This window comes from Penicillium maclennaniae (genome assembly GCF_028827695.1).
Source record: "Penicillium maclennaniae strain IBT 15551 chromosome Unknown utg000003l:1.0-5670915.0:1.0-5674809.0, whole genome shotgun sequence".
Lineage (NCBI taxonomy): Eukaryota > Fungi > Ascomycota > Eurotiomycetes > Eurotiales > Aspergillaceae > Penicillium > Penicillium maclennaniae.
The window spans coordinates 2,355,547-2,368,937 of NW_026623215.1; the positions used below are offsets into that span (position 1 = coordinate 2,355,547).

A 13,391-nucleotide genomic window follows, 5' to 3' on the forward strand; every position below is an offset into this window, starting at 1 on the left:
AGAGTCAAACGGGCTTTAACGAGTAGCTTCCCAATATTCACCAAGCCACAAAAACGCACTTAAAATGACCGATATCGTGCAAGAACAAGGGAAATAATTGTTCCATATTACAACGAAACGCAGTTCTCTGATCCGATACCCAGCTGCGTCCTAGACTGGCGGACAAAAGGGTCGTGTCAATACACAATTCATGGCAATCCACATCATTATTAAGTTTGTTCGCCTGTGGTGGGTAAGTGTAAGGTGCACCTCGTGCGGTTTAGAGCGATGCCCGGTTAGAGCGATGCCGCGATGGTAGGTTAGTTATAGATGGATATTCGCAAGCATCCGAAGATAAGACTCCAACCCCACCACTATATGATCTAGACTGGTCTTTGATTATTTGTATCGTGCACACAAACTTCCAAGTAATATTAGTGAAACAGCACAAGCGGAGTATTCCGCTAACCGGAATAGCATATCACCTACTCGAGAATATCGCATGCAGACTGTATTTAGATGACTAAGTAGACGTGTCCATAGTTACAAAACTTCTGAGGAATGGGCATATGGCAGTTCAGTCTTGTCGCAATTCCATTGGTCCCTCTCATGTGATACACCTTCTTTCGATCGCTTTGAAACTCTTATCTGCATTTCTTCCACCGCTCTTCCCGCCAAGTAACACAATCATAGACAGCTGACCCAATATCCGTCGACATGTCCTAGCTCGACTGTCCTCGCTTGAGCCCTAAGAGCCGAGAGGACTTTGACATTGGAGAGCGTCGGATACAATAGCTGAGTAAGCTTATGAGTGCATCTTGGTTAAGTATGTCGGATCGTGGAAAAGTGGATAGATAGTACACATCAGCCAATGGAATCGTAACAGGTCTAAATCTCCATAATTGTGCATTACTTCGGCACATCAGAAACTCCGCCTTTCGAGGGTTCCACTCGCTACTTCTCTCCGATTATCTATTTGCAGTAGTTGGGTCGTTAAAGTTGCCCGCTTCTAGGTGACCCGTTAAGATGTTGCGTATCAATCGTAGTATTATTTCCAGAAAATTACGGAGCACCAGCCATGTGACTTTCTTTCACTATGCGTTTCATTGCTCTAGATTAGTCTAAGTCATAGATAGACCAGCGTGTTTCAAGATAGATTTCGAGAAAGAATCGGAGAGAACAAAAAGGTGAAACTGATTTCGAGCGCGTTTGTACGGCGCCAGTGACTATGGCTACTTAAGGCGTTTCTATGATCAGGCGGCTAGCCAGAATATTGAATTCTTGAGTAAGTTGTTCTCGGAGAAGAGGAATGAGGCCACCATTGGCAGCACGCTTATAAACCCAGCTCATGCCAAGCCACACCATGATCAAAACAAACTCCTGGCCCCGCGTGCTAAGATGAGTGATATAAGAATGCCTTTTAATTATCAATTCGAAATGCAATGTAGGGCTTTACCATCAAGAGCCTCAGACTTCACCAGATGTCCGCCGCTCTACCTACTTGGCATAGTAAGAACGACCCCTCAAGCTAATCATTTTGATACCCTGAATTTCTGACTCATTACTAGCCTATACGCCCTTCTACCTATCAGACAAGTAGAAGAAGACGTATGATACTCAAATGACAGTCTGATTGTATGAATTATTTGGGTTATATGTATTTCTTGTATGAATAGTCGATCCCGAGATTATTAACCAGCGGAGTTCTTGGTGACACTAATTGGGTGACCACTTTTTGCGTTTCGAGCAAAACTCAACATATCTGAACCTCAAGCGAAATATCATCAACTTAATACACTAGTCAATTCATACCATCGCGATGTCTATATCCCAAGTGGAGAAATAGGCCATGATGCACAAAAGCTTTTTGCCTGAGTAGTTGCTAACAGAGATCAATAAACTTCAACCCTATTACAAACGCAATAGGGAACAGATTTTTCTGGAGATGGCCTTATACAAAAGAGCCGTCATCAAAAGAGGAAAATCATAGCCTCCAATCCTGACTAGTTAATGGCAGAAGACGTATTCAGTCGTGCTATCATCGTAAGTCACGCACGCCCAAGTTCGATCTCTGCTGTCCACAATCACGGCAGCTCCAACATAATCCACACACACCTGACCGCTTGCTAGCCTATTCTGAGTGTCCGCTGTCACGCCCGAGATCGGCTGGCCCTTATTTTGATTAGCTCGACAATACCAAGGCTTCCCTGGTATCTTTGTCAGGGACTGATAATTGGTATGATCCAAGTTGTCCAGGTAGGTTTGTGCGGCCTGATTGATCGAACATATATGCATGTGAATCTGCTCCTGGCTGCGCGTGCGGGCCGAATTGATGGCTAGTGCCTGAGAGCCCCGGGTGTACAGCTGTTGTCCCCATTCCCAAGGGTCCTCAATACTGAGTTCTCGAATTCCCGGTATCAGCTGCGTAGTTGTCATCAGGCTCCCTGAGCTCATCAAGACCCAGTAAGCGCCCGCGGACGTCGATGGGCTTTGTGGACAAACTGCTGCTCCATCTTGGAGACACTTGCACAGTTGTTCGAACCAGATGTAACAAGAATTACACGCGTTGTTGTCGTCCGTACAGCCCACGCCACATTTCTCGAGTTGACTGTGGCTGTAGATGGAGCCTGAATTCGGGCAATCTTGGCTCAGATCGCAGTTCTTGCATTGTGTGCCTACTGTCAACTGACACTGGCAGTGGCTGACTTGTCGGGTGGTGATTTCGTTACCCTTGCAAGCACCGCCGAGGCCCGCGGTACCGGTAGCGTTATTCTGCGCAAAGCAGAGGCCTGTGAACAGCTGCTCAAGGTAGAGATAGAGTATGATGTGAAACCCTTTAATCAAATTCATGACTGAGATTTTGGTCTGAAAACCACCTATTGTTTACGAAGAGGGTCTTTGAGATTCCTGGTATTTTAACCTCTTTTATATATTCACGCTATCAAATCGGCTCCATAAGAACCATCGTTCAGTCGAGCTTGTCATCTTGACAAGTGCATTTTCTGCATGCTACTGTGGTGAATCCGTGACTCCAAATCACCAGCGTACGATTCGCTAGTGAACCTTGGTATTCAGATACGAGTGACAGTCCATAGTTCGGATATGAGTCTAGGCCGCGTTCTCGGAACCATTAAGCTCATTCCCAAGAATCGCTGCTAATAGTCTTCATTCGCTCAACCCGGTGTAGACTCAGTCATGGGATTGGTATCCCTTCAATCAACACCAAACTTCGGATTCAACGATGAACCGGTGGTTCGATTGACGTCATGGTCGATCAAAAGCATTTGCTTGAACTGTCTTGTCATTATTCCATATCCCACACCCCCGGTTAGGAATTGGCTCGAAATTTATATTAAACGTAAAATTGTCGATCGACTATGCTACATTATCCACACCGTTCCGGCTAGATATATTGGGGTAGGTCCAGTACTGCAGGTTATGTAGTACTTGATTTGGGATGGACGCCGAGGTGGCCATCGCGCACGACGACCCGAGCATTGCCGCCATGTTCCACGCTGCCGCAGAGGATGAGAGCGGAGGAGTAGCCCATGGCTCCGAGGCAGACCTTGACATGGCCGATACATTGAGATTGGTCCTATCGAGGGGCAAAGGCGCGAACCGATTTTTTTCGTACGAACGGGGCGGATGCCGAACCATGTTTTAGCGCTGAAAAGAGAAGAACCGTCTCAGCTCCTGAAGTAAAGCTTGCTCGTCCCGTTTTCAGCATGGTACCTTACCCTGTTGGGTGAACAATACTTTGGTTATGCCACCAACATACGTGTAGCGGTGGCTGCGCATTGACTTTCTTGCTCGCGTACGATCTGGTCGGTCTGCATCTTCACTTTCACGCAATAGTCACGTCTTCGACTTTTGGATGGCAGGCTTCGGCAAATATGGGAAGGGCAAGCCCTGGGGATTACGTAATTGCGCACTCTAACGTGGTCGGTAAGCGAGTGGCCAATGTAAACGAGTGGCCACCCAACCCACATTTTCGTCTTTCCATGCACCTACCTATATTCTATCAAGCACTATGCCTCCAATTCGCGTCGGATCAAGCCAGGATTCTATCCAGCAAGAAGGTCGCCTCTTACTTGCTATACAAGCGATTCAAAAGAAAGAAATTCGCTCAGTTATCGAAGCTGCACGTCGCTTTAATATTCCTCGGACAACCCTTCGTCGCCGCATCGCTGGCACTACAAATCGCGTGAATACTCGCGCAAACAACCATAAAATGACCCAAATTGAAGAGGAAGTGCTAAAGGAACGCATATTATCGCTAGATACGCGTGGAGCTGCCCCTACGCAAGCTCACGTACGAGAAATGGCGAATGTTCTGCTTGCGAAGCGCGGTTCAACCTCCATCCAGACTGTCGGCGAAAAATGGGTATATAACTTCACCCAACGCTATCCAGAGCTTAAAGCTCGCTTTTCTAGACGATATAATTACCAGCGGGCAGAACAAGAGGATCCAAAGATTATTCGGGCGTGGTTTAACCTCGTACAAGTCATAATTCAGGAATACGGTATCCTAGCGGACGATATCTATAACTTTGATGAGACTGGCTTCGCGATAGGCCTATGTACGGCACAAAAAGTGATTACCCGAGCAGAATACTACGGTCGGAGATCAGTTTTACAGCCAGGAAACCGCGAGTGGGTGACTGCGATTGAGTCAATTAACGCTTCGGGGTGGGCGCTTCCACTAACGCTTATCTTTAAAGGCAAGCTATACAATCAAGCATAGTTTAAAGACCTTCCACCCGACTGGCGCTTCGAAGTTAGTGCAAATGGATGGACAACCGACGAGATAGGCCTTCGCTGGCTTCAAAAACAGTTTATTCCGTCAACAAATCACCGTACGCGTGGACGATATCGCCTTCTAGTCCTTGACGGACACGGAAGTCATCTAACGCCAGAGTTCGATCAAATCTGCGCAGATCATAATATTATTCCAATCTGTATGCCGCCGCATTCCTCGCATCTACTTCAGCCTCTTGATATCGGATATTTCGCTATATTAAAGCGTTCGTACGGCAGTTTAATCGACTAAAAGATGCGGCTCGGGATTAACCATATCGACAAACTTGACTTCCTTTTTATATACCCACAAGCTCGCGTCGACGCCTATAAACCAACTACAATACAAAATAGCTTCCGAGCAGCAGGATTAGTGCCGATTGATCCTCAACAAGTGCTATCGAAGCTTAATATTCAACTTCGGACGCCAACACCTCCCGCAAGCCGCGGTAGTCAATCAAGCGCTTTTTACCCACATACGCCCGCGAATGTCGATGAGCTTCTAAAGCAAGCATCCTCAATCAAAGCTTTCTTAAAGCGACGCTCAAAAAGTCCGCCATCGCCTTCGCAAACCGCGCTAAACCAGCTTATTAAAGGCTGTCAGATCGCAATGCAAAACGGTATACTTCTCGAGCAAGAAAACAAGCAGCTACGTGCCGCAAACGCTACACAAAAGCAAAAGCGAGCTCGCAAGAACAAATGGATAGCCCACGATGACGGTCTATCCGTACGAGAAGCATTAGAGCTCGAGGAAGCTCATGAGGAGTCCTCGCAGGCAATACTCGCTCCACCAAGCCTACCACCGCGGGACACACAAGCACCGAAGACGCGGCGTCCACCCCAATGCACTAATTGCGGACAGATCGGACATAAAAGGAATGTATGTAAAGCTAGAGATTAATCAATATAAAGGCGTTGTGGTTGATATAAATGCATAAAAGAGACGAAAAAGCGGGTTGGGTGGCCACTCGTTTACATTGGCCACTCGCTTACCGACCACGTTACTCTAACGTGGTCGGAAACGAGTGACGCATGTAAGCGAGTGACGCACCCCAAAACACTATAGTAAATGCAACAATGTATCTCAACAACAATAAGCTCATTCTTCTCAATATACATAATTCTACTGAATTAGTGCATTAAAAGTCTGGTAAAGAAAGCCTGGTTTAGTTTAATCCTAATTTGACAGCTTTTACCAAAAATACACTGTAATTTTGGTGGTTGAGCTTTAAGGATATGTTATCTGACCACTACTTCCTAAAACCCTTTGAGACTTTCAAAAAACATTAGAATTAACTTAAATAATATACGCTTATGAGGAAGTCTTACGAGAAGCTATGGTTGTTGAGATATAAGGTTGTGAGTTATCCCATTTACTATGGTGTTTTGGGGTGCGTCACTCGCTTACATGCGTCACTCGTTTACCGACCACGTTAATCAATCCGACACAGGTCAAATGTTGACATAACGGCCTAAGTCAGGTTGCATAAAGTATTTTATATACACCGAAGGTCTTATTGATACAAGCTTCTTCTTTCTTCTAAAATGACTCACCGTACATGCAACGAGTGCGTCTCAGGAAGTTTTGGTATCGAGAGTTTGCCCCAGAATCATTGCATAGTAATGGTTACAACGTGCCATAAGATCATCGTGTTTCTTCCACTACTTCGCCGCGATATAGCACAAAGATGCGGTCACACTGCTTGATGGTAGATAAGCGATGGGGTGCAGAATAAGGAGCCAAATTCACTAGGGAGGTAACAACGAAGAAGCAAAAAAAAAGTCTGAAAGAGCTTCAGAGACGCCGCTAAAAAGATCCCAAAGCAATGAAAGACCAAGCATCGAGGCCCCTTAAGCTTACTTGTCTCTGCGGATCGGATTGAAGCTCATTAGCCGACCCTATTTTCTAGACTCCACAAAATAAGGGCCAATGAACCTGCATTTTCGATACGATGGAATACATAGATTGCTTTAGCATAACTTACATTGTGCCTCGCCTCTTATAGTGGCGCTCGATCAAATCTAATGAGCACACCAGGGGTATTCCCAAATAACATCCAATCCTTCTACTATAACCAACAACTTTCCCAAATGCGCTCATAAAATGCTCCCAATATAAAATCCAAGTAGACCATTCATACAAAAACCATCTTATCGTCTTCTTTCACCGCGACAGTCGGAGCCACAGGCTCATCAATGCACTCAACCTGAACAACACGATACTCAATTACCCCATGAGAAGCGGCAATTACAACCGCGCTCAACTGATGACCGTACAAACACCCCGAATCCAATCCAATCGCATACTGACCCAGCTGTAACCGACGCTTTGCATCGTGCCCGAATACCACGGTGGTCTTGGAGTTCAACCTATCTTGCCACCGGTCCCATTCTGTGATCCAGCTTTCTTCTCCAGCCATTTCAGCTGGTATGAATGCATCCTCGTCCGGTGTACGAACTAGGCTCCGCATATGCATGATAGCATGTGCATCCTGCTCTTCAGGCGGGGTACCAGGGACGAGGCCCGCATGTACGATGAGAAGAGTGTCGCCAAGGGAGGATGTAAAGGTATGAGATAACTTGACGCGCAAAATCAAAGGCAAAGCGGCAAGCCAGTCAAGCTGACTCTCCGAGAGTGACAATGCCGTGGTATGCGAGCTAGAAGGTGGGCTCTTTGCAGTTACTTCGGGTTCTTTGATGGAATCCCGGGGCTGATCGTTTACGGGGTCATCAAGCAGGGTCGGACTGCCAGTCAAGTTTTCAGAATGTAGACTAGCTCTTCTGGTGTTGATTTCCGCGGCAGCATTGAGAACTGCGTTCTCATGGTTGCCGCGTACTGCGCTGGCGCCTAGTCTCATGGCAATGTCAACGACACCAGGGCTGTCGGGCCCTTTGTTGACTAGGTCGCCTGTTAGGATGAGATGATCTCCTTTGCTTTTGTCGAAGTTTATCTTGTCTAGGAGAGCCTCTAGGGATTTCCTCATCCCATGTACGTCGCCTATAACAACCAGGCGTCCATTAAGAGGGCTATTCTCGGAATAGTTCTGGAGAGACGGCGGGAGGTGATTGCGCGGTAATTCTGATATGAATGTTTTGATTGGATATATTTTGCCGGGAGCTTTTGTAGGAGTCATTTTGTTTTTGAAGACTCAAAGTATCTCTCTTCCTGGAGGAAAATGTAGGTCGAGCAACAAGTTCAACGCCGTGGGGGTGTGAAATGATAAAGTAAAGACGCGATACGGCTAAGCAGAGGTTGTTCGTGAAGTAACCCAATACAGCCTAGCGTAGACTTGGGTAGAAAATTAAGGAAACAATCTATTGACTCTCGCCATACATTCACGTGGTAAACTGGAGATCAATAGCTATGCCTTTCAACATATGTTTTCATGACCATCTACGGAAAAGAAATTACAATCAACGAAACATGATTTGCTCCTAAAAAAAAACCCCCCCCAATCCTCTTGTTATCGCTCGTGGCTCATCGCATGTCTGATCTAAAACACTTTCCACAGGCCCCATGTCAGTCAAGATTACCGCATTGGGACAGGAGTCTTCTCTGACGGGTTGACTAGCTGATGCAAGCAAGACAAAACACCTGAAAATAGTTAGAGCAAGGTCTTATATAGAATTGAAGGGATATGTAAATAGAAATCGGAAACTCACCAGTCACTCCCTGTGTCAAGGTAGCATTGGCCTCCGTGCTACGCGATCCCAGAGTAACAGTCATGGCGTAATCAACTCCCTTAGCTTTCTGCAGCTTGTTCGCCCATCGGAATACGGGTTCGTCTTCGCGGTTGTCGCCAATGACAAGCAAGAAGTCCGGGTTGGGGGCTGACTTCTCATCGTCTCGCTTTTCTAAGCACCATCGCCAGGCCAGCTCTGCGGCCGATGCCTTGCTGGTGTTGTTTGTTTCAACAACTAGCGCGCCCTCAATGGGGAGGGCATGAATGCCCTGACTAGCACAAGAGTCGTTGATGTGATCAGCACATTCGGCTGCGAGGCGCGCGGCGCTAGCCTTGTCTTCGGCGGATCCGTAGTGGAAAACAAGCGAGCAATGACGCTCTTCGATCCAACTGCCATCACAACGGTCCTTGAAATATGCTAGAATGTGAGAGACGGACACCTTCCAGTTCTCAATATGGGCTTTGTCTGCGAGGTGAGTCCAGTCGTCCGAGTGCGGCTCACGGACAAAGCAACCATTTTCGGCAATAAGACCTAGGTTGTTGACTCGGCGGAATAACCGTTCCATCTCCTCTGGCATGCGCGAACTCATCACGTAGACAACATTTTTAGGGTCTTCGGTCAGGTCGGTCAACGTGGTGATCGCACGTTGCGGGGTGGTGAGGATGATGCTGCGTGGGGATCCCCACGAGGCAAGGGTTCCTTCATAGTCGATGATCATAAGTCGACGACTTGATTTTTGGTATTGCTCGGCAAGTCGAGGCACAGAGAGGCGTGGTACGGCCATGATCTCGCGCGACGACTGCTCGTCCCACACTCGTTTCAGGGTCTCATTGAACGACTTGACCCAGTAGCCAGTGGAGTTTTGTAAAACAGCGCTGTGCAGGGCCTCCCAGACCTCCTTTCGTTTCTTCTCATCTCGTGTCAGAGCCGTGAGAATCGCTCTGGCACACTGGCGATAGTCCCAGGGATTCACGAGAAGCGCGTGGTTCCCAAAGACGGACGCACTACCAGTGAATTCACTGAGAATGAGTGATCCGTACTTCTTGTCTCCGTAGCTACCGTCCTGGCAGTACACAAACTCATGGCTGGTCAGGTTCATGCCTTCACGAAGACTAGTAATCATCAAAGCATCGGCCACCGTGATCAGGGCAAGATATTGTGGGAATGCCAGATCCTGCTTGAGGAAGACCAGAGGCTGGTGAGCAAGCGTTGAATGGGTCGAGTTGATACGCATGGCTATGTCAGAGATCGTTGCCTCTAGCTCGGGCTGTTCCGTCGTGCTAGTCGCGACTTGGATCAATACCACCTTGTCTGCCCATTCAGGGTAGGTGTTGAGGAACAGTTCATAACTCAAAAGTTTCTGGCGGATACCTCGCACAGAGTCAATCTTGTCACGCGCGACAATCAGCCGTTTGCCCTGATAGCGCTCAGAGATAGTATCGATCCATCTTTCCACATCTGCGGCCTTTCGGCGCTTATCCCAGGAAGTCGGATCAATGCCAATTGGGAATGTTCCCACGTTGACAAAACGGTCCTCCATCTGGATTCCTTCAGGAGTAGCCTCCACGCAAAGGATACGACTGCAGGTTTGCAGGAAGTGTCGGCAGTACTCAGTGGTCTGGAAACCAATTAAATTGGCCCCAAGCATGCCTTCCAGAAGCTCTTTGCGCGGGGCGAGGCACTTGAAAACCTCAGAGGATGGGAACGCAATATGCAAGAAGAAGCCAATCTGTGCATCTGGCAGCATCTTGCGGAGCATAGCTGGGACTAGCAGCAGATGATAATCTTGAACCCAGATCGAATCGCCTCGCTTCCAGTGCTTCGCGATGCGATCTGCGAAGGCTTGGTTGAGCTTCACATAGTAGATCCATGAATGGTCTTCATAAGCCTTGCTTTTGGGATTATCGGGAATCTGGTAGTGAAAGACGGGCCACAGAATGGTCTTGCAGAAGTGAGTGTAATGACCATCAAAGTCGCCATCATTCACAAACACCGTCAACGAGTCATGCTCGTCTTCCAATCGCTCCGCGATTTCTGAGCGCGTGTGTTGGGCCAATGCATCAGTAGGCATACCCATCGTGCCCACCCACATCATATCACCAAGGTATCCAGCATCCTTGGCCGAGCGGACAGCATTGCGCAAGCCGCCATTACCTTGCTCTGCAGTCTCGATCGTCCATTCCGCTCGGGAAAATGACACTTTCCGGGTGAGAGCATCGGCTTTCTTGATTCCAAGGTACGGCGCGATGGTTTCCTTCTCGGGTGTTTTGGCTGGCGTGATAATCGGGGATGGGACCACAGGGTCTTCGTGCTTGAGGATGGAGGGCGACATCGACACGGTTGTTTGTGGTCTGGGCTGGTTGAGCAGGGTGGTCGCACCCCATGCGGGCGAGTGGCCTTCGCTCTCCGTGAGAAGCTGGATCTCCTCATTTGCGGTACGTGGAAACGGATATCCTGCTGTTTCCGAGCCATTCTGGGTTACTCCTTCGGTGAAAATCCGCTCATGGTCTGTAGTTGCGCCCGGGGTGAGACCTGGTTTGAGTTGGGGGTTATTCTTCTCGAATAGACTGGCGCCGACATTTGGAGTTGCTGGAGGGGGAGTCTCGGGCACCACAGCAACTTGTTGAGGAGGTTCTTGGGTCCCTCCAGCGCGAGCTTTTTCGACGTGGAAATTGACCGTATGGGGGAGAAACCTTTTGAACGTGATTAGCTAGTCGGCAGCTGAGAGCCTTTACAGTACTCACAGAGAGGCGATGAAGACAGTCATGATGCAAGGCCGCCAAAAGTGAGGGGCAAGCTAAAAAATGGAGGGGTGACAAAGTAGCGAGGGAAAACCTCGAGATTCGAGCGGCAAAAGAGCAAATGGCTAAAGGCTGGCAGGACGAGGGTAAAAATAAAGCTAGTTGCGGAAGAAAAAGATGATCGTCGAAGGTCTTTTTCTCATGGCTACGTCATGTGCAAGGTGGGATGAATTGTGCCCAAATAGGTGGGCAGCGCGGGATTTGATTTGAGTCTCTTAAAGGGATCATAATGGTCTCAAAAGGGCCACGGGCATAATGGCTCGGCAAGTTCCCTGCTTGTGAGTTGACAGTGCCTGCTTTCTGCACAAAACACTTGTCAGAGAACGGGCCAGAACCAAAGCTTTTTGTTGGCGTGGAGGATCTGACGGTATAGATGTTTCTAGACTTGTACGAGTATCCGAGGGCTCGGCGCGAGTGGAGATGTTTTCATACGGTAATACCAGTACCCATCTATGCTGATGACTCTTCGATTGGCGGAATCTGATGTTTAATTTATCTGATATGTCCGGGTCACCTGATCGGTGATGAGGTAATCGCAGTAAGTCCCTACGCGGATTCCCTTATCAGCACCCTTCCGTTTTCTTCTAACCCAAACGTGAGTGATGATCCAGGTATGCCATTGCGTCTGACTTCGGCTCCATTTGCCGGGGTCAAAAAACGAAAACCTGCTGCCCCCCGATCTCATGCATCGCCCTTTGCGGGCAATGCCCGTCGCAAAGTGGACTCCACCTCATCCAGCGCCGTAAAGGCGGCTGCTGAAGTGGAGCTGGACGATGATCCTCTTCCTGATCTAGGCAGTTCACGTTATATCTCCGAGACTGCGCCTGTCCAAAATGTGGTCCAAGCGATCCAGTATATTCGAGCCAATATGTTTGACGAGCTCCCGGCGCGAGCGGGCATGAATAGCACTCGCATCGCAGAGGTCTTGAACCTGCGCCGATCGCTACCCCCACTCGCTTCCGTCGCACATATTCATATGCTCTTGGATGCGCCAACCCAGGTGGAACGAGAGATTGTGGAGCTAGTTCAGACGGGTCGGGTCCGGCGCCTGATTATACCCGGGCGTGGCAATGATGCAGCCGGACTGGGTGACTGTCTCGTCTTGGCTGAAGAGTGGGAGGAGCTTGTGCGAGGGAGCTCCTCTCTAGATTCTGCGATCAAAGGTGGGTCTTCCCAAGTCTGGCCAACCCTTGAGGCCTGAAAACTGACCCGGCGCAGAGAAATTCTTAGATATTCTCAATCGCATTGGAACTCACTCGGCCATCTCACAGAGTGTCTTTGCACCTGATGAGTATAGAGCCCTGATTCGCGCCGGTTTCCTCGTCTCCTCTTCGACTTTCACACAGGGCTCGCTGAGCATTGCATCACTTCCCAAACTGCCCAATGCGACATCCACGTCAGCCAGTCGGAGCGGACCTGTCTCTTCTGACACCGTACAGACGGATGCACAGGCTCGGGCCGCGACTCTGTTCCTGTCCCTTCCAAATACAGGCACATATCTACGGCTCCTCGGGTCCGGTCGCGCCCACTTACTCGCCCTTCTCCGACGATCTCATAGCGGCGAAGCTCCGCTCAATCTGCTGAAGGATCGTTGGGAAGGAGCAATAGAGACCGAGAAAAGCTTCCACTTGGCGAAAAGGGCCCGCGGTGAATTTGCGGGCATCCTGCCTGGCAAAACCAAGAAGTGGAAGGAATTATATGGCATGCAGTTTCGCTGGGTTCTCGAGGAAGCACTGGGTGCTGGCCTAGTAGAAATATTCGAAACTGGTAGTGTGGGGCCGGGGGTTCGGTGCCTTTAGTATATTTAGAGATCGATCTTACCATAGCCTCAATATATATTTTGATCCTGAATCAGCCCCGCCATTAGTGCATGGAGTTCCCCGCTGACAATAGGGAGATAGGGAGACACCACATTGTGGCTTGCTCGAGAGAATAGATAGAACGTACGATGCACATCTAAACTCTACTTGGTCAATCGAGGTTGGTTTGTTCAAGGGTAGTTGAGCTGGTCATCAATCCACTTCCAAAGTTCACTAGCGCTGTGATTTCCACGAAGCTAAGCGTGAGAGCAAAAGGAGCGGAGAGACTTGCCTCATACGGTAAGCACCCCGCGGAGCCTCCGCGGCCCTT

At 48.7% G+C, this 13,391-nt stretch overlaps 4 protein-coding genes across 4 annotated transcripts; 1 reads left to right on the forward strand and 3 right to left on the reverse strand.

Annotated features, from left to right (window-relative positions):
• Positions 1-1,986: 1,986 nt before the first annotated feature.
• Positions 1,987-2,829, reverse strand: N7477_002994 (uncharacterized protein; the record flags this gene model as incomplete). Its single annotated transcript, XM_056964657.1, has 1 exon — positions 1,987-2,829. The coding sequence occupies one exon, from the start codon at positions 2,827-2,829 to the stop codon at positions 1,987-1,989; it is 843 nt and encodes a 280-aa protein (XP_056824610.1).
• Positions 2,830-6,911: 4,082 nt separating this feature from the next.
• N7477_002995 (metallophosphoesterase family protein) lies at positions 6,912-7,910 on the reverse strand (the record flags this gene model as incomplete). The annotated part of the gene is made up of 1 exon (XM_056964658.1): positions 6,912-7,910. The coding sequence occupies one exon, from the start codon at positions 7,908-7,910 to the stop codon at positions 6,912-6,914; it is 999 nt and encodes a 332-aa protein (XP_056824611.1).
• Positions 7,911-8,306: 396 nt separating this feature from the next.
• On the reverse strand, positions 8,307-11,227 carry N7477_002996 (putative alpha,alpha-trehalose phosphate synthase subunit TPS3; the record flags this gene model as incomplete). Its single annotated transcript, XM_056964659.1, has 3 exons — positions 8,307-8,371; positions 8,440-11,153; positions 11,205-11,227. The coding sequence occupies 3 exons, from the start codon at positions 11,225-11,227 to the stop codon at positions 8,307-8,309; spliced, it is 2,802 nt and encodes a 933-aa protein (XP_056824612.1).
• Positions 11,228-11,874: 647 nt separating this feature from the next.
• Positions 11,875-13,060, forward strand: N7477_002997 (Stk19 family serine/threonine-protein kinase; the record flags this gene model as incomplete). The annotated part of the gene is made up of 2 exons (XM_056964660.1): positions 11,875-12,424; positions 12,480-13,060. The coding sequence occupies 2 exons, from the start codon at positions 11,875-11,877 to the stop codon at positions 13,058-13,060; spliced, it is 1,131 nt and encodes a 376-aa protein (XP_056824613.1).
• Between the last annotated feature and the right edge of the window lie 331 nt (positions 13,061-13,391).